Source organism: Phodopus roborovskii, unplaced genomic scaffold, assembly GCF_943737965.1.
Source record: "Phodopus roborovskii unplaced genomic scaffold, PHOROB, whole genome shotgun sequence".
Taxonomy (NCBI): Eukaryota; Metazoa; Chordata; class Mammalia; order Rodentia; family Cricetidae; genus Phodopus; species Phodopus roborovskii.
In genome coordinates, this window is record NW_026126459.1 from 8,853,016 (window position 1) to 8,871,586 (window position 18,571).

Here is an 18,571-nt window from a genome sequence, read left to right on the forward strand (position 1 = left end):
CTGTAGTCTTGGCTTTCCTGGAATTCACTATATAGACCAGGATCCATCCTCCTGCCTCTGCCTCCTGAGTGCTGGGATTTAAGGTGTGTGACACCATTCCCAGTGAGTACTTTTTAAAACTGAATAAGCATCTAGTCTGGTCTCCTGGGTCCATACTCATAGTCACAGTCAGACTGTTTTGTACCTCTATGTGTCTTCTTGTCTATAGTGCCTTTTTTCTCTTTCGCCCTCTGGCAAGCTCCTACTCATTCCTCAAAACCTCTGCCTTGAAGTAGTCCCCTGGGGAAGCCTGCAGCTACTCAGCATCCCCCAAAGTGTATTCTGGGTACAGCTCCAGCACTGTGTTGTCCTTCCAAATGTTTGAACTCTTGTGGATGCTTCATGGGGCCTGAGACTGTGTCTCTCCCTGGACACTCCCTGGTGTTGTATTTTCTTGGAATGGGGAATCCAAGTGCATTCCTACTATCAAGGTCTGGAATAAGCCAGTAATTTCTTCTCCTTCAGCCTCAAAGACAAAAATCAAGGTGAACTCATCCCCCCTGTTCTGCGGTGGACGGTGACGTACCTGAGGGAGAAAGGTAAGGAGCTAGTGCTTGCTGGGACACTCAACAGAGCCATTCCAAGGGCTTCGTTTCAGGTCCTTAACACCTCACAAGCCAGGTGCTGCTGGAGCTGTGGCCTTAGATGGTATGGCTTTAAGTGTGTGTGTGTATGTGCGCGCTATGTGCTGGCTGTGTGATCTTGAGTCAGCTGTTTACCTTACCTTATCCCCTGGTCTGTTAATACCAATGCCTAATTCGTACAGTTGTAGGGTGTGTGCACCCCTGTGAGCAGTGGGTTCATTGACTGGGTTGAGCCTGGGTCTGTAGGCTCCATCACCAATGGATGGGTATGCTCTATGGCTCAGAAGGCTTGGGCCTCACGGCCTTCTGAAATCATGGCTGGAAGACAGAGGAAGCATTGTATGTGCTAAGATTCTGTGGCCACCTTAGGTTTTTGTGCATGGCTGTGGGGCTGTGGGAAAGCTAGGAAGGAGAGGCAGGAGAGATCAGAAGGACTTCAGTCTCCAGGTTGCTGCCCAGTGTACCCATGTATTCTGAGGTTCTGAGGTACTGTTCCCCACATAAAGTAGACTCTGGACTGACTTTCTTTCCAGGTTGTGAAGCCAGCAGGGACCTGGCAGGAAAGCAGCCAACTGATGATGTTGGATAGAAGAAGAAAAGCTGAGAATTTTCTTTGGGGTCACATAGCTGCTAGAAGGCGGGGGCAACTAGAGTTTGAGGCTGTGTGTATTTCCTTCTCTTAGGGAGGGAGGGCCTGGAGGTGGGACATTGGGTGACTGGAAAAGCTTGACCTGTTGCCTCAGGAGGCTGACGATGCAGGCAGGGAAGTCATAGAATCTCAGGAGGCCAGAGTTCTGGGATCTGAGGTGTCCACTCTTTTTTTCCTGCAGGGCTACGCACAGAGGGCCTGTTCCGGAGATCCGCCAGTGCCCAGACTGTCCGTCAGGTGCAGCGGCTGTACAATCAAGGTGATGCCCTAGACCTCTCCCTCCTGCCATATTCTTGACTGCCACCCCCCCCCCAAGGACTTGGTAACTGTATATCCCACCTAGCCCCAGGAACAGGCCTGGTTGGTTGGGGCTGCCTGGGAACTCCAACCGCCATCGCTCTACAATGGGGTTCTATGTCCTGACTCCAGCCTGCTAGGCAAGTCACTGCCCCAGCTCTCATTGCCTTTTTGCCTTCTCCACTGACACCAGGTGGCCACATGTTTTGAACTGACACTTCAAGGTAGGGAAATCATGTTATGGTCTCTATACACAGCCCCAGCCCTGCAAGCGGAGGGAGACCTGGCATCTGAGCTGGAGGTACCCCCAAAATAACACTAAACAAGTAGCTATCTTGCTCCCAGGCTCCCTAGCCCTGCTTGAGCCCTCCATGTTCCTGTGATTGCATATTCATTCATCAAACACTAGACCCACACAGATACCCGCCTGTCCCTGTGTGAGTAGCCCCAGAGTCAAGGCCCTGACCTTGGAGCTCAAACCTCCTTCCAGAACCTTACCTGGAGGGAACCAATGGCTGGCTCTGTGGGCACCCTAGAAGGGGGAGACAGTAGCAAGAAGAGGGAAGCTGGTGGAGAAAAGCACCCTCATACCCAGATGGGGACAGAGGCATCCCTGGGACATATGGCTGTGACCTATACCTCCCCCTCCAGCTTCCAGGCCATGGACTGAGTGAACTGCTCAGTCATGCCATGTCCTGTGTTCAGGGAAGCCGGTGAACTTTGATGACTATGGGGACATGCATGTCCCAGCTGTGATCTTGAAGACCTTTCTGCGAGAGCTGCCCCAGCCGCTACTGACCTTCCAAGCCTATGAGCAGATTCTCGGGATCACCAGTATGTATCCACCCAAACTCTAGCCTCAGGGCGTCCCTGGTCAGCCTCTGTCTTGGCTGATGTGTGTTCAACCTACCTTGGCCCATTACCCTGTGGGTCAGCAGAGGGGAACTTGGGGCCAACCCTGTATTCAGTGAGGTTTTGGGCTGCTGCTGACATTAAACAGGCCATATTGTCCTTGGGATTGGGGAGAGTGACCGTAGCTTGCCTGGTGGCCCCATCCAGGGGTTACATTCTCCTTCAAGTGTTGTATGCAGGCCTTTCCTGGGAGCCCTGTGGAATCTTCCTGAAGTCTTCAGAGACTAGAACACTGCTGATGACTGAGAAGTCAGGAGAGTCATCGACCTGGCCCAGAGCTTACTGGGTCTTAGGTCCCAGTCACCAGCTGTGTGACCTGGCCAAGCCACACAGCCCTCTGTGCTCACTTCTCTCATCTACATTCACTAGGGCTCTTCTGAGGATGGAAAGGACATAAAGGGCTAGGGATGCAGCTCAGTGAATAGAGCACACACCTAGCATGCAGGAAGCCCCGGATCCCATCCCCAGCACCAAACAAAGTAGGCATGGTGCTGTGTAGCTGTAACTCCTGCGCTTGGAAGGCAGAGTCAGGAGAGTCAGGACCTCAAGGTCACCCTTGGCTCAAAGCAAGTAAAAATATGTTCAGCTGACTGCTGTCACAGAGTCAGTGTCCAGACTCTGCCTGCTTCCCGGGGAGGGGTAAGAAGGACCACCATGATCGCCAAGGTGGCCCATGTATCTCTCATGTCCTCTCTGCAGCCATCGTTCTCTGAAGATGGGCTTGAGACTGTGTCATCCACAGCCTGGAGCTGGTGGTCACTCATTTTCTTAGACATGTGAACTGCAATGAAACTCTTTGTCCACTGAGATTACTAAGCAATCATAACTCGGTTCCCCAGGATGATGTCTTTTATTAGAAGGCCCTCAAGCTTTTCAAAGATGGGAATCCTGTGTCCTGGGATGGGGGGCATTCATACAGTTTCAGGGTCTCTTGGTCACTGCACAGGCTTAGCAGGGAGACAGTATGTCAGAGGCTGGGGGCTCTGGAATACATGTGTACATGTCTGTGGATGGAGGGTCTGAGGATGTAGATTGGTTGGTAGAGTGCCTGGCCTCCATCTCTAGCACTACATAAACCAGGAATAGTGGCATACACCTATAATCCCAGCACTTGGGAAGTGGAGGCAGGAGGACCAGGAGTTCAAGGGTATCCTCAGCTATATAGTAAGTTTGAGGCCAGCCTGGAAAATGTGAGGCCTTGCCTCAAAACAAGACTCACATGGAGGGCAAAGGTGGGAAGTGAAGGTCTATGTATGAAACAGACCCAGCCCCCGACTCCACCCCTGAATGTGGGGCTTTTCCCCCCCACCACAACATGGTGATCTATGTCCTGAGAACCATAGGCAGGCAGGCGTATTTATCCCAGAGAGGCCAAAGAGTACATGCTTTAGCCACATAGTCTCTGTGGCAGTTGCTAGCCCCATCTTTGTAACTCACAAGCAGCCCTAGGCTATGTGTGTCAACACACAACCACGATTGTGTTCAAGCAAAATATTACTAATTATGCCTCTAATGCCAACACTTGGGAGGCAGAGAGAACAAATAAAACCTTTATTAACAGAGAGATTGCTGGGCCAGATGTGGACTGCAGTCTATGTGTAAATTGCCAGCCTGGCCCTGGTCTAGCCTTTTCCTGTTTGCAGAGTGACTCACTGCCCTGCTTCCCAGCGGGCAGTAGTTCCTGTAGCTATGACATGGAAGAGGAAGGAGCCTGGCAGAAGTAGTGGGGTGCTGGCTAGAGCCACATGGCCAGGCTGGCCTTAGGACTGTGTTGCCCAGGCCAGTAGCCTCATGCTGTTGCAGGTGTGGAGAGCAGCCTGCGTGTGACCCACTGCCGCCTGATCCTGCAGAGCCTCCCTGAGCACAACTACACCGTCCTCCGCTACCTCATGGGCTTCCTGCATGAGGTAAGTGGGGCTGTCTGCCTCTCCGGATGAGGAAGCCCAGCTCCAAGACTGGCTCTGGGGCCTCTTGCAAGCACAGGCCCCAGCTGTTTTCCCCAGGCCCAAAGTCACACCTGCTCCACTCTTCAACCCCCAAAGGATGTCACTTAAGGTCCAGCGAGGCTCCTCCGAGAGGCTCGGCAGTCTGATGCGATGCCCAGGGATGGGAGCCAGAAGGGAAAGAGGGGACTGTCTGTCGTATGCTGTCACATTGTTGGCTTTGTGTGTATGGTACGTGTTCATGCATGTGTGTGGATATTTGTGAATGTACATGTGGAAGACAAATGTCGATGTTAGAGGTCTTCTTTAGTCACTCTCATGGCCTAACACAAAGGCTCTTTCCCAGAGCTCATTTACTCAGCCAGCCTTTATTGGCTGCCCAGTGAGCTCTAGGGATCTGCCTGTCTATGCTTCCATACCCAAGTGCCAGGATTAGAGGCATGTGCCGTCACCTCACTTTTTTTTTGTGGGTGCTGAGAATCGAACTCAGGTCCTGTGGCAAGTACTTTGGCTCCCAAGCTACCTCCCCAGCTGCCCTCTACTCTATCCCCACATTCACCACAAGCAGTTCTCTCTTGCTGTTGCCTGGTTACTTTTCACCCAGGTGAGGATGCGATCAGACCCTCTTAGTGGAGAACGGATTTCTCAGGCTGCCCGCTCAGGCACGTGTGTGAACTGTCTTTGTTTTGTTGCTCCCACACAAGGCCTCAGAGGTAGGTCTTCTCAGCTGCAAAATGGGGAGTACTGAATCCTATTTATCCAGGTGGCCATGTGAGCCAGGAGGATGGAGTCCCCAGGTAGAAAGCACTTGCTGTCACCCCTGTACCCATGAGCCTAGCTCAATTTACCAGCCATATCACAGAAGGCAGACGGCACCTGGCTTAGATCTGCAGTGCTGGGAACCTCCCCACCTTCGAGTGTGCCGGAGCGGAAGGAGAGTTGATGGGGCACTCATAAGATCCTGCAAGTCAGACTGGGGGTCAGAGATCCCCACAGCATCAAGGCCAGAACCTTTCACAGATGGAAAAACTGAGAAACTGAGGCCCCAAGTGGGGAAGTGGCTACATAGGATCCTGACATTGGCTATGACCTCCATTCCAGAACTATTTATTTATTTATTTGCATGCGTGCGTGCGTGCGTGCGTGCGTGCGTGCGTGCGTGCGTGCGTGCGTGCGTGTGTGTGTGTGTGTGTGTGTGTGTGTTTTTGTGCATGTGTTCTCTCGGACCACCATGTGGGTCCCAGGGATTGAACTCAGATTGCCAGGCTCTGCAGAAGTTATTGTTACCCACTAAGCCATCTCACTGGCTCCAGAGTTGTTTTTTGAGACAAAGGTCTTGCGATGGTCTGGAATCCACAAGTAGGCTAGGCTGGCTGGCCAGTGAGTGGCTGGTTGGCCAGTGAGCCCTAGGGATCTGCCTATCCCTGCCTTCCTGGTGCTGGGATTAGAAGTGTGCACCAATTCTGGGAACCAAATTCTGGCTGATGTTGCAAGCGCCTGGCGAGTCTAATTGAGCCATCTCCACAGCTTACTCCTTCCACCTCCAGAGCTCTTTCCACTTTACTAGTCAGTCAGGGGTGAGGATGGAATCGAGAGCTCTCTCTACCACACCAGTGTCCTTTGGGGTGAGGACGGAATCCAGGCTACTGATACCTGGGATTCATTTCTCAGTTTCCTGTGTGGCCTCTTCCAGGTGTCTCAGGAGAGCATTTCAAACAGGATGACCAGCTCAAACCTGGCATGTGTGTTCGGGCTGAACTTGATCTGGCCGTCACATGGGGTGGCTTCCTTGAGTGCCCTGGTGCCTCTGAACCTGTTCACAGAGCTGCTGATCGAGTACTATGACAAAGTCTTTAGTGCCCAAGAGCACACACAGAATACTGTGGAAATGGAACAGGCTGGCCCTGTCACCAAAGGATTCACACAGACAGGCACACCCCGGGCCTCACCATACTTGCCTCGCCTCCGCATCCCCTGACTGGCTGGAGACACCTCAAGTTGGAGATGCCCCCTTGCAGTCTATGAATCTGTGTGTTTGTCTTGAGAACTTATTATCTATAAGAAGATGCAGGAATTAAATGAACCAGAACTTTTTAGTGAGAATTTTGTGCTTCTGATGGTTGGATCCATCATGGTTCTGGGGTATGCCTAAAAGGAAATATATCTGTGAGGGCGACTGTTTTGGATCATAACCCAATGTAACTTAAGGGAAATATGAATTTGTGGGCAAGGGCCCAAGACAGTCACTATGTGACAGGCCATCCAACCTAGTGACTCACATAGTTATAGGCTGGCTACAATCCATGGGTTACCTGACAGTTCAGAGGTCCTTGGGGAACTTTTACATGCCCCGGCTGGGCTGGCTACCATCTGGGGAGACTTAGTTGTCTGACCAATTACTTCTGTCCTCCAGCAGGTGGAACAGGGCCCATGGTTCCTTTGGCAGAGGCCCTGTACAGTTAGTATGGTCTTGGATATCGTGGCCATCTATGCTCAGGTGGCCAAGCGTGTTGGCCACTGTGGGAAGAGGAGGACTGTGGGTACTCCACACGAGTGGAGCTGCTGTTGGGCAGCCAGCCTGTCAGAGGGTTCCAGATTGGTGGCCTCAGACTGTCCCCTCAGGGTTGCAGAATGGACCCTGTACATCAAGTCCAGTGCAGGAAAGTTGCCAGCAAAAAGTTCCATAAGTTATTTTGATTGGACAAGCTTAGATCACGTGCCAATCCTGGACCAAACACTGTAGCTAGACTATGCACTGAAGGGCTAGGCCTAGGTCACATGCTTCCTGCTGGGATCCAGATCACCCACAGCAAACAATTATGTCAGCCGCCTTCACACTCGTGCTGTAGACAGAAGGAAGCCCTCCTCAGATACCTGCTGCCAATCCCCCTAGGCCTGGATGGGAGTTATGTGGTGACCATCCCAGTGCCTGTCTAAGGAATGGCTGTGGCTGTGGGAGCTTCTTCTCATAGGATGGATTAGGAAGTAGAGTAGAGATAGGAAATGAGGTCAGGCTGTGAGCCTCATAGTCCACCCTAGTGACCCACTTCCTCCAGGACATTGTCACAACTGAGGGACAAGTTTTAAGCACAGGAGCCTGTGGAGGACATCCTGCACACCTGAAGGTGTGAGCTTTCCTTAGTGGCTAACACTACAGCCTCCAGAGAGGCTGGAGACCTGCCTGAGAACTGGGGCACTGCTAACACATCATTCTGACCCAGACAGTATTGCCACCTACAACACCTGATTTCTGAGGAGCTGCTTGGTTGACCATGCAGGGCAGCTCCCTCTCTTCTAAGTAGGCATTGTAATGTTCCCTCTTCTGCCCCAGAGATGCGGAGGACACAGAGGGATTGAACCCAGCTTACAAGGATTTCCTACTGTGTCCTTAAGTCATATTCTCAGTCCACAAATGAGGACTCAGAGACCCAGGACAATAAGAGTACACCCATGCCCAGAGCCACGTGGTTGGAAAGCACTGTGCCCAAAATTAACTTTAGCTTATGGGTTACAGTTCCTCATGAAGGGAGGGCAGGACAGGAACCCAAGGCAGGAACCCGGAGGCAGAAACTGAGGCAGAGGCCATGGAGGAGTGCTGCTTATTGGCTTGTTCCTTATGGCTTGCTCAGTTTGCTTTCTTAAAGTACCCAGGACCACCAGCCCAGGGTACCACTGTCCTAGCTGGGCTCTCACATGTTAATCACCAGTCATGAAAATGCCCCATAGACTTGCCTACAAGCCATCTGATGGTGGCTTTTCTCCACCGAGATTTCTTTCCAGATGGCCATAACTTGTGTCAGGTTGACAAGAAATTAACTAGTATAGCTGTTTCTGAACCCATGTGGGCTTCTGCTCTGTGGCTTTCATGGAGAAGTGAGGCTGAAAGAGGCTCTGGATTGCTCTTCCCTACCAGACAGTAGGTGCTTATACCACATGAACCCACCCATCTCTGGAAAGTCTAGCTTCATGGTGGCTTGAGTTCGAATCGCAGCCCACCCTGCATACTGTCAGCCTCAGCACATTTGGTCTCTTCTGTCTGATTCCTGTCTGGGCAATGAGCAATGAGAAAGCTGAATACTCTCACGAACATGGATGTTTATCTACTTGTACCTGCCACTGAGCAGTCATGCCAACCTTTTTATCTTGGTTGTACCAAAATTGCTCAGCTATGGACACAGCACAATCCAAAATGAAAAAGTTGCTCAAAACTTAAGCGTTGTTAGTGATTAGAGTGGGGGCGAGGGGTGGGGTACCTTAACCCTGCAGTTCTTGAGTGTGAGCTTGTGGATGACATCTTGTCACGCCACAGAAAGGTTGGACACTGATACATACTTATCATTAGGATAAATTTGTCTCCTTGGTCAGTGCTGTCTGTCATACATCTATCAGCAGCCCGAGTGGCCCTCAACTGAAATATCCTTCACCAAACGCACTGCCAGCAGCCAGGAGCTCTGGCCTGGCCTGCATTGCCTCTGAGCTCAGGTGAGACTCCCAAGCCCCAGCCTGACCCTAGGGTTGACAGAAGCCCTTGGTGCCTTTGGCTTTAGTGGCTTCTAGATTCTCTTCTCCACACCCCCTCCTCGCGCCCCTAGCCATGCTCCGGTGGCATGCACTCACTGCCCATGACCCGCCTACCATGCTGTCATGGCTTTCTGCTTTTTCTGCATCTCCCGTCCCAGAGGCACTTGGCTTCATGAAACTAGCTGTGGCTTCTTCTCCTTTCTTTCTGCTATCCTAAAAGTCTTTCTTTTCCACCTTTGTTTCTTTCACTTTGGTGTCTTCGTTTTCTTTTCCCCCTTTGTTTTCCTTCCTCTTTCTTTCCTCCCTCCTCTTTAGTTTTCTTCTCTTTCTTTCTTCTCTATCATTCATTCTTCCTTTCTCTCTGTATATCTTTCTTTATCTCTTTGTCTTTCTTCCTCTCTATGTCCCTCCCCCTCGCCTTCCCCCTCCCTACTCCCCCTCTCTCCTTCCTTTCTTCTTTCTAACAACCAGTCTCTGACCCCAGACTGGCAAACAAAGTGGGCTCCCAGCAAGGCTCAGAATGGAAGCTGAGGTAGCGAGCCCCTGTGTCCCTGCCACAGCCTCTGAAAAGGCCACCATGCATCTGCACACCCCCCCCCCCTTCAGGATGTCTGTGCTCACAGAACCCTGAATGACCTGAGGGGGCTCAGAGTTCTGCTGCCAGGGAGAAAGAAAGGAAGGAAGGATATATGGAAGGAAGGAAGAAAAAGAAAGGAAGGAAGGGGGGAGAGAGAGAGAGAGAGAGAGAGAGAGAGAAAGAAAGAGAAAGAAAAATGATGGCTCCCTTAAGAGCCTGCCATTGTGAGCCCCGAATTAACAATGACATTAAATCAAGCCTCATGCATTATGCAGTGGGGTTTACAGGGAAATGCGCGTCTGTGAAATATATGTTTCAAATTTCCTGACTTGGAGAGCTGCCCCAAGATGGTCTCCTGCCGGTCCTTTGATAACAGTTTCTCTTCACAAATGGTAATTGTAGAATCCCAGCCCAGCACTGCATGGCCCCATCACCTTCCTGTTTCTCAGAACATTTTCCCGATCATTCCCACAGCAAAGGAAAGTGATTACAGTGATCACATGTGGCAAGCACACAAAATCTACCAGCTTAAAACAATGCCAACAATGCCTGGCCAAGGACTCCAGGGTGTCAGCATCGCCAAGACACACAGGATAAATTACCCAAACATTTGCTTTTGCAGAAATGACAGAGATTTCCAGTGACTTCAGAGGTTCAGCAGCTGCCCAGAGCTTGTGGTTGATGTTCACAGTGAACCACAGGCACCTACCCAGACCCACATGTGCCATGGTTCACCATGTGGAGAAATGTCAGGGAGTGAAAATGGAAGTCAGAGAATAGAAGCCACTCACTGATGGCTGAAGCACAGACTGATGCAGACACTGGGAGAGCAACTCAGTGAGCTGGGTGAATTAGACTGTGTGTCTAGGAATGGCCCGGAAGGGGGGCCAGAGCATTGCTGCAGGGAGATGCAGCAGAATAGCAGGTGTGTCGAGGTGTGTCACTGGGGTGACTGAAGAATGTTCGGCAATTATGGGCAGAACTGATGTGTGTCGATTTGGATCTTAATTTTTCCTGGTGACCATCTCTGCTGGCACCTCTGTGACACAAAAACTGGCAGGAAAATCTCGCCTAACGCCACCTCTGCAAACCCCACAATCACTCATCACTGAGTGGTTTCACACATGTTGAATGATACACAAGCTGAAGCAATTATTATAAACTGAATGGCAGGGAGCTGGAGAGATGGCTCAGCAGTTAAGAGCACCGGCTGCTCTTCCAGAGGACCCAGGTTCAATTCCCAGCACCCACATGGCAGCTCACAACTGTCTGTAACTCCAGTTACAGTGAGGGGATCTAATGCCCTCACATGGGCATACATGCAAGCAAAACACCGATGTTCATAAAATAAAACAATACATTTTAAAAAAGACTGAATGGCGGAAGCTGTGGGTGGCTCAGTGGGTGAAAGCATTGGCTCAAAGCCTGATGACTGGAGTTCAGTTCGTGGGACTCATGAGATGAATGGAAAGAACTGCCTTTCCCCATGTGCACCATGGCATGTGTGTGCTCACACACATGTGCACACACACACACACACACACTAAACAGAAAAAAACAAACCAAAAAAACAAAACACCTGAATGAGGGGTGCCGAGAATGGGGCTTTGTGGTAGGGCACTTGCCTGGTGTGTTCCATCCCTCAGTGTTTGGGAAGGAGGAAGAAAGTGACTGGGGGGGGGGCAAAGTGTGTAGACGTTTAAACAAGTTGAACACCTGGATTTATGCAGTGTTTACAGAATATCGTACTCAACAACTGAGGAATGTCTATTATTCCTAAGTGCATAGGATGTGACTACCAAGGTAGACCAAAGTTTGGGTCATAAGACAAGACTGGTAAATTAAAGGAATTAAAATCAAGTGAAGAACACAATGGAATCAAACTGATCCTGAAAATCAATGATATCTAAGGGGGAAAATTCAAGTATCTGAAAATGTTTTTTAAGAGAAAAGAAATACACAAATCAGTGTGTCAAAGAAGAAGTCATAATGTTTGTAAGACATTAATTCCTAATGCATGCATGCATGCATGAGGTGTTCCGTGTGCCCTGTGTATATGGAGGTTCCTGTCATTTCTCAGGTTCACCTGTTTTTTTTTTTTTTGTTTTTGTTTTTGGCTGGCCTGGAACTTGTTATGGAGATCAAGTTGGCCTCAAATTCACAGAGATCCTGGGTACAAAGACTAAAAGCATTTGCCACCAAGCCTGGATGATTTTATTTTTATTTTGAGTGTATGAGAGTTTTGCTACCGGTGTCTGTACCCTGTGCATGGAATACCCATGAGAGCCAGTAGAGGGTATCAGATTCCCCTGGAGTTGCAGATGATTGTGAGGCACAGTATAGGTGTTGGGAACTGAACCTGGGTCTTCTTGCAAGAGCAGCCCGTGCTTTTAACTGTGAGCCATCTTTCCAGTCCCATGGTTTGTTTTAAATATATTGTTGTTAATTATGTGTATGCATGTGCATCTGTGCCAGGCTGTGTGCCTGCGTGTAGGTGTTGAAAAGGCCTGGAAGGTGCTATATTACATAAAGATGACGTTTTAGGCAGTTGCTTGTGAACCACCCAGCTTGGATGCTAGGACTAAACCTGGGTCCTTTGCAAGAGCAGTAAGCAAGTGCTCTTAAATGCTGAGCCATCTCTCCAGCCACACCTTTTAGTAAAGGCAGAGTTTCTCACTGGCCAATTAGGTTGGACTGATTGGCCAGCAAGCCCCAGAGTTCTGTCTGTTTGCCTCCTTTGTAACGGGGCTAGTGGCACAATGCTCCTCCTCTTCTTTTTTTCTGCATGGGTTCTGGGGTTCTATTCAGGTCCCCAGGCTTAAATGGCAAGCTCTTTGCTGACTGGGCCATCCCCTCCCACCAGCTCCTGAGAAAATCACCCTGAAAATAATCTAAAGATATGCTAATGTCACAACATATCAACATTCATGAAGCAGGACCTCTGGGGAGAGCTAAAGGCCTGTAGGAAAGAAAGAAAAAGAAAGAAAGAAAGAAAAAAAAAAAGAAAGAAAGAAAGAAAGAAAGAAAGAAAGAAAGAAAGGACATGATCTGAAAGAAAGGAAGGAAGGAAGGAAGGAAGGACATGATCTAAAAGCAGTGGCTAGTGCTGTACCATAAGAGTCAAGGGTAGGAAATAAAAAGAAACAGAAATTTGGGCTAGGAGGTATTTCCTAGTGCTCTCTCGTGCTCTCTCTCTCTCTCTCTCTCTCTCTCTCTCTCTCTCTCTCTCTCTCTCTCTCTCTCTCTCTAGTCTTACTATGTAGCCTTGCCTGTCCTGAAACTCACTATATAGACCAGACAGAGATCTGCCTACCCCTGCCTTCCAATGTTAGGGTTAAAGGCCGAGCCACCACACTGGTCCAAGTACTTTGATTTCTGTTGCTCTGATAAACCCCATGACTAAAAGCAACTTCTGGGAAAAAGGGTTTACTTGGCTTACACATCCCAATCACCGCTGACCATTGAGGGAAATCAAAAGGCAGGAACCAGGAGGCAAAACTGAAACAGAGACAGAGAATAACACTTGCTTACTGGCTTGCCCCTCATTCTCCCTCAGCTTTCTTATAGAACTCAGGACCACCTGCCTCCAGCTGGCACTGTCCGGCCAACCCCACCCCCTGCTGTGAGCTAATCAATCATTAATCAAGAAAGTACCTTGCAGACTTGCCTACAATCTGCAATATGATGCGGGCTTTTTCTCAACTGAGGCTCCCTTTTTCAGACTAGCTGGTGTCAGACTAGCTGGTGGAAACAAGAAAAAGTAACCAGTGTAAAGTAGGTGTGGTAGCATATATTTGTAATTTCAGCCCTCGGGAGGCTGAGGCAGGAGGATTGTGAGCTCTGGGTCAGCATGGAGATCTTGTCTCAAAGAAGAAGAAGAAGAAGAAGAAAAAAAAAAAAAAAAAAAAAGAAATTGGGGCTGGGGTGCAGCTCAGCGCCAGAGCCTTTGCTTTGACTTTGGCTCCATTCTCAGAACCCAAAACAAACAAAACCAATAAATCCATAACAGACGATAGAAAATAAATCATGCATTCATTAACCCCTAACAGACAACAGATCAAGAAGAGAAGAAGCACAAATTAAAAAAGGAAATGTGTTTATTGCTTTAGAGTGCGGAGAGCAAAATGATCATCAAAATGTCAAGAACAATTTTACACCAAAATCAGCCTAAGTAGTATTTCCTTGAATAACTCAACATATTGAAACTGACAGCAGAATAGAATATCCCAGCAGCCCAGTGTATTAAACATACTGAACTGTTAAATGGAATTGTAACACCTTCTCACTCCAGCTCCAGACGGCCTTGCTAGTGCACTGGAACAAAAAGACGTTCGGGAAACAAGGAGTCGGTCACGGTTCTGATTTATTTAGTATAAATGTCTGAGGCATCAGAAGGACTAGCAGAAATTTAACATCCCACGGTAACATCTGTATAGAACACTTAAACATCAGCAAGTCAAATGGAGCAGTGTGGAAGGGATGCTGAGCCATGAGCAAGTACGGTTTATTCCAAGAATTTAAACTTGGGTTGGTGTTTGAAATTTAATATTAATATAAATAATCACATTTACTGAATCAGGGGGTGCTCACATGGTTTTAAAAGCATGGTATATGCATTTGAAAAAAAATTAAAAGCAACCATGATCTCAACACACACATATCCGCCCCGAGGCAAGGTTTCTATGTGTAACAGCCCTGGCTGTCCTGGAGCTCACTTTGTAGTTCAGGCATCTAATACACAGAGATCTGCCTCTGCCTCCAAGTGGCTGGGGTTAAAGGCATGTCTACAACCACACAGCACAACCACAATTTTAAAACAAACAAACAAACAAAACAAATAAAAAAAACTGTCCAGCTGGTGAGTGAGCTCAGCAGTTAGAAGCAAATGAGGCTCTTGCAGAGGACCTGAGTTTGGTTCCCAGCACCACTTTGGGCAGCTCATAACTACCTATAACTCTAGTCATGGAATCTGACACCCTCTTCTGGCCTCTAACAGGCATCCTGAACTCATGTACACACACATATACATTAATGTGTGCACACATACATACACATATGCACACGTACATGCACACGTACACAAATAAAAATAAAACTTAAAGCAAATTGAGACCAGAAGAGACTTCCTATCTATCATAATATTGATTATCAATTTGTAAACTAGAATCACCATGAGAGAAGCTGCTGGGCATACCTGCAAGGGATTTCTTAATTACATTAATTGAAGTGGAAAGACCTGTTCTGAATGTTCAGTATCTTCCAGTGGTTGGGGCTCAGATACAAGGATGTCCAAAGGAAAAGCATTTGTTTTGTTTCTTGCCTGTCTGCCTTAGCCTCTTGCTGGTGAGGGCCAATGCCATCTGTAATGTGATAAAAGACTCAGAGACTGATATTGGGGTTCAAGCTTCAAGCTGAAGTTCAGAAAAGCAAAGCAACCGGCCACTAGCTCTTACCTCTAGCTCAGGCTGAAAGGGTTGATCCATGATCCTTCACCAAGCCTCAAACTGCTGCCTCTCCTCAGTGTGGCTGGAGAATGAATGCCTGCTCTGAGACCTTGCTCCTGTCTTATATACCTTTTATGAGTCCTGGGATTAAAGGTGTGAACTATGATTCTCTTTAAGACTGATTCCCGCTTGTGTAGATCTGGGTGGCCTTGAAATCACAGAGATCCATCTACCTCTTAATCCTGAGTCCTAGGATTAAAGGTGTATAACATCACTTCCTAGCTTCTGGCTGTTGGGATTAAAGGTCTGTGCCTGGCTTCTATGGCTTGTGGCTGACTTTGCTTTATGAATTCTCAGGCAAGCTTTAATAAATCATAAATAATATATCATCACAGTCATCCTCTACTGATCTCTGGAGCCAGCTTCGTCGGCCTTCCAACCCAGATTGAATATCAGTGTCACCCTCAGGCCTTTGGCTCCAAATTGAGACTGCTGAGGACCTTAGCTCCATGGACCAAGTTATCGGCTTCCCAACCTGTCCTGTGTGAGACAGCCATTGTGTGACTACCCAGCATGTACCATATAAGCTAATGTAATAAACCCCCTTTAAATATTCATCCATTGTGCACATTCCATTCCTCTCGAGAACCCTGGCTAATGCAATACTTATGGTGAAGTTATTGAAATGTCACTAAAATGAGAAACAAAACAAAAGATGCCAAGTCTCACCTCTTCCTTTCCATATTGGATTACATATCCAACTGCTACAGGAAGCAAGAGGAATGAGAGCTACAAAGGTGAGGAGGGAGGTTGATAGACATGGTGAACACACACCTTTAATCCCAGCACTTGGGAGGCAGAGGCAGGTGTACTAAATTCTGGGCTTGCCAGAGCTACACAGTGAGAATCTCGTCTCAAAAAACAAAACAAATAGAAAGAGAGAAAGAAAGGAAGAAAGAAAGAAAGGAAAGAAGGGAGGGAGGAAGGGAGAGGGAGGTAGAAGCAGCTTGCAGATGCCATTTGTGTTTGTGATGAAGCCGGAAGGTGTTAGACAACCATTAGAATGGGCAGGAGGATTTGGTGGGTTTCTAAGTGCAAGCTGTATCAGGTAGGGGCTGATCAGGAAAACAAGGTCACATAGAAATCTGAAAAGGGAAATTTGAGGACAGCTAGCTGGTAAGGTAAATTCAATCTCTGAGTGACATCCTAAGGCTATTTGAGAGTCTCCAAGGCCAGAGCAATATGGAAGAAGAGTCCCCTCCACCAAACTGGGGTTCTGATCCCACTGGAGAAGGCATGGCTGCAGACTCTAAAGGTAATGCTGGTCAGCAATGGTCCCTAGTTACCGTCAGTTACAGGCAACCAAGGCAGAGGAGGATGAGAAGCTGGGCAGGCAGAATTTGTTGGGATATATATATATATATATATATATATATATATATATATATATATATATATATATTTTAATTTTTTGAGACAGGGTGTCATTATATAGCCATGGTCAGCCTGGAACACACTATGTAGACCAGGCTGGCCTAAAACTGACAGTTCTACTCACTTGTGCCTCTCGAATACTGGGATTAAAGTGCCTAGCAATAAATATTTTAAAAACACACATGGTGGCTGGGGATATAGCTCAGTTGGTAAAGTGCTTGACTAGTATGTACAAAGCCACGGGTTCTATCACAGCACCACATAAACCAGGTGTGGTAGCAAACACCTGCAACGTCAGTCAGTACTTGGAAGGTTGGGGCAGGAGAATCAGGAGAATAGGTTAGAAATCAGCCTGGGCTACAGGAAACCCTGTCTCATGGAAAAAAACGGGGGGGGGGGGAGCAAAAGCATATGAGCAAGTTTAGATGATTCCAGAACTGTCCCATTTGTCCCTGTGCTGTTATTATAAAACACCCCAGTCTATTCAGTGGGATGATATCATTCATATTAAAGGTGGGTCCTTCCTCTTTAGTTAATTCAGTCCAGAAATTCCTTCACAGGCACCCTGAGGTTTGTCTTCTAGATGATTCTAGATCTTCTCAGGTTGACAGTGAAGTTTAATATCATAAGCACATGGGACCAATTCCCCTGTATCAATCACCTTTTAAGATCACCTGATCCTGCCCACAAAGATATAGGCTTCCTGTTCTACTCACCTCTTAGAGGCCCGCCTTTTACTGTGTTGCACCAATAGCACCTGGAGGAAACAGGTGTAGAAGACACGGGAATTGTGTCCATCAAAAGCCCTAGGGGCCATGTCTGCCCAGGCTGCCATCTTTGCAGATACCTAGTCTGGCTGAGGCCACATGATTGCTCTAATGTTACAGGACATTGGATGCCACATGGTGATGGAGACAGCTCGAAGAGGCTTCTGTGAGCTAAGGAAGAGGCCAGAATGGTCACAAGCCACCAGATGCCAGAGAGGCCTGGAGCACACTCCTCCACAGTGGTGAGGCCCTGCTGATGTCTTCACTTTCTATGGCAGCCAAGATGAGTCCCTGTTACCGTAGTTACCCTGGGTGGTTATCCAGTGGTCCATCTGGGTAGCCTTGCAGATGGGTCACTGAGCTCTCCTCTCTGAAGCTAGGCCACAGGCAGTGGTATCCTGGGGTGGCACTATCCTACCTGTAGGCTGTCCCAGCACAGGATTATCTGGGTGTTATGAGAAGCTGCTAGAAGCTGAAGGGTTCCTCTTTGGTGGCAGAATTATGATGTGGGGCTCTCATGGCAAAGTGGAACAGCTGGCAAAGGGAAGCTTGGAAAGTACCCCGGTTTAGTGGGGCTGGAGACAGTAGGAGCTGCCCTGCGTCTTGTGGCTGAGTCAGATGGGTAGAGGTCGACAACACCGGGTTGTGAAGACAAGGGCCAGGTGGAGCTGGTCTCCACCTCTCAGCCTGCTTAGCACTGCATCCTAGCCAGAAGGCAGGCAACCTGGGCCAGTGGGTTTGTTCTCAGGCCCCTTTATTTTGCAGCTATTTGTGCAGACTGTGCTGGGGGAAATCTTGATTGGGAGCTTAGTGAAGCTAACCCCTGGGTGTGTCTGTGAAGGTATCTGCAGAGCCATTTAACTATGAAAGTCAGTAGTGCCATGTTTGTAGGCTGGGAGAATGCAAAGGGCAGCAGTGGCGGGGGGTGGGGAGACTGGAGAGATGGCTCAGAAGTTAAGAATGCTGACTGCTCTTGCAAAGGGCCTGGGTTCAGTTCCCAGCACCCACACCTGCCTGTAACTCCATTTCCATGGGATCTGTTACCTTTTCTGACCTCTAAGAGTTCCTACATACACTCAAGCACACACACACAGAGATGGGTGTGGAGGTCATGGGACTGGGGATGACTCGGGGTACTGCTGGGGAAGGAGCCTATGCTGAATCTGAGATACCCTCTAGTGATGTCAGTCTGGGATGGCTTACACACAGACACAGGAATCGAGGGAGAGCTGTCCAACATCTGGAGAGCAGAGGCTGGTGTAGATGGGAGGTCTCCAGTATATGGGGGTTAGATAGGAAGAAACAGCCTGGAGTAGACATGGGACAGTCATTCTAGAGAGGCCATGTAAGGTGCTTCAACGTGGAGTGTCATTAGTAAGTCTGTCTGAAAGTCACAACTGACTA

The 18,571-nt window shown here is 48.5% G+C and overlaps 1 protein-coding gene across 1 annotated transcript in view; it reads left to right on the forward strand.

Annotated features, from left to right (window-relative positions):
• The window catches only part of Arhgap8 (Rho GTPase activating protein 8), a 32,836-nt gene extending 26,309 nt beyond the window's left edge, over nucleotides 1-6,527 (forward strand). The window contains exons 7-11 of the mRNA XM_051189537.1: nucleotides 505-578; nucleotides 1,454-1,531; nucleotides 2,275-2,403; nucleotides 4,285-4,388; nucleotides 6,118-6,527. Coding sequence (XP_051045494.1) covers nucleotides 505-578; nucleotides 1,454-1,531; nucleotides 2,275-2,403; nucleotides 4,285-4,388; nucleotides 6,118-6,402 — 670 coding nt within the window. The 3' untranslated portion in view covers nucleotides 6,403-6,527. The remainder of the gene's footprint in view (nucleotides 1-504; nucleotides 579-1,453; nucleotides 1,532-2,274; nucleotides 2,404-4,284; nucleotides 4,389-6,117) is intronic.
• The last annotated feature ends 12,044 nt before the right edge of the window (nucleotides 6,528-18,571 follow it).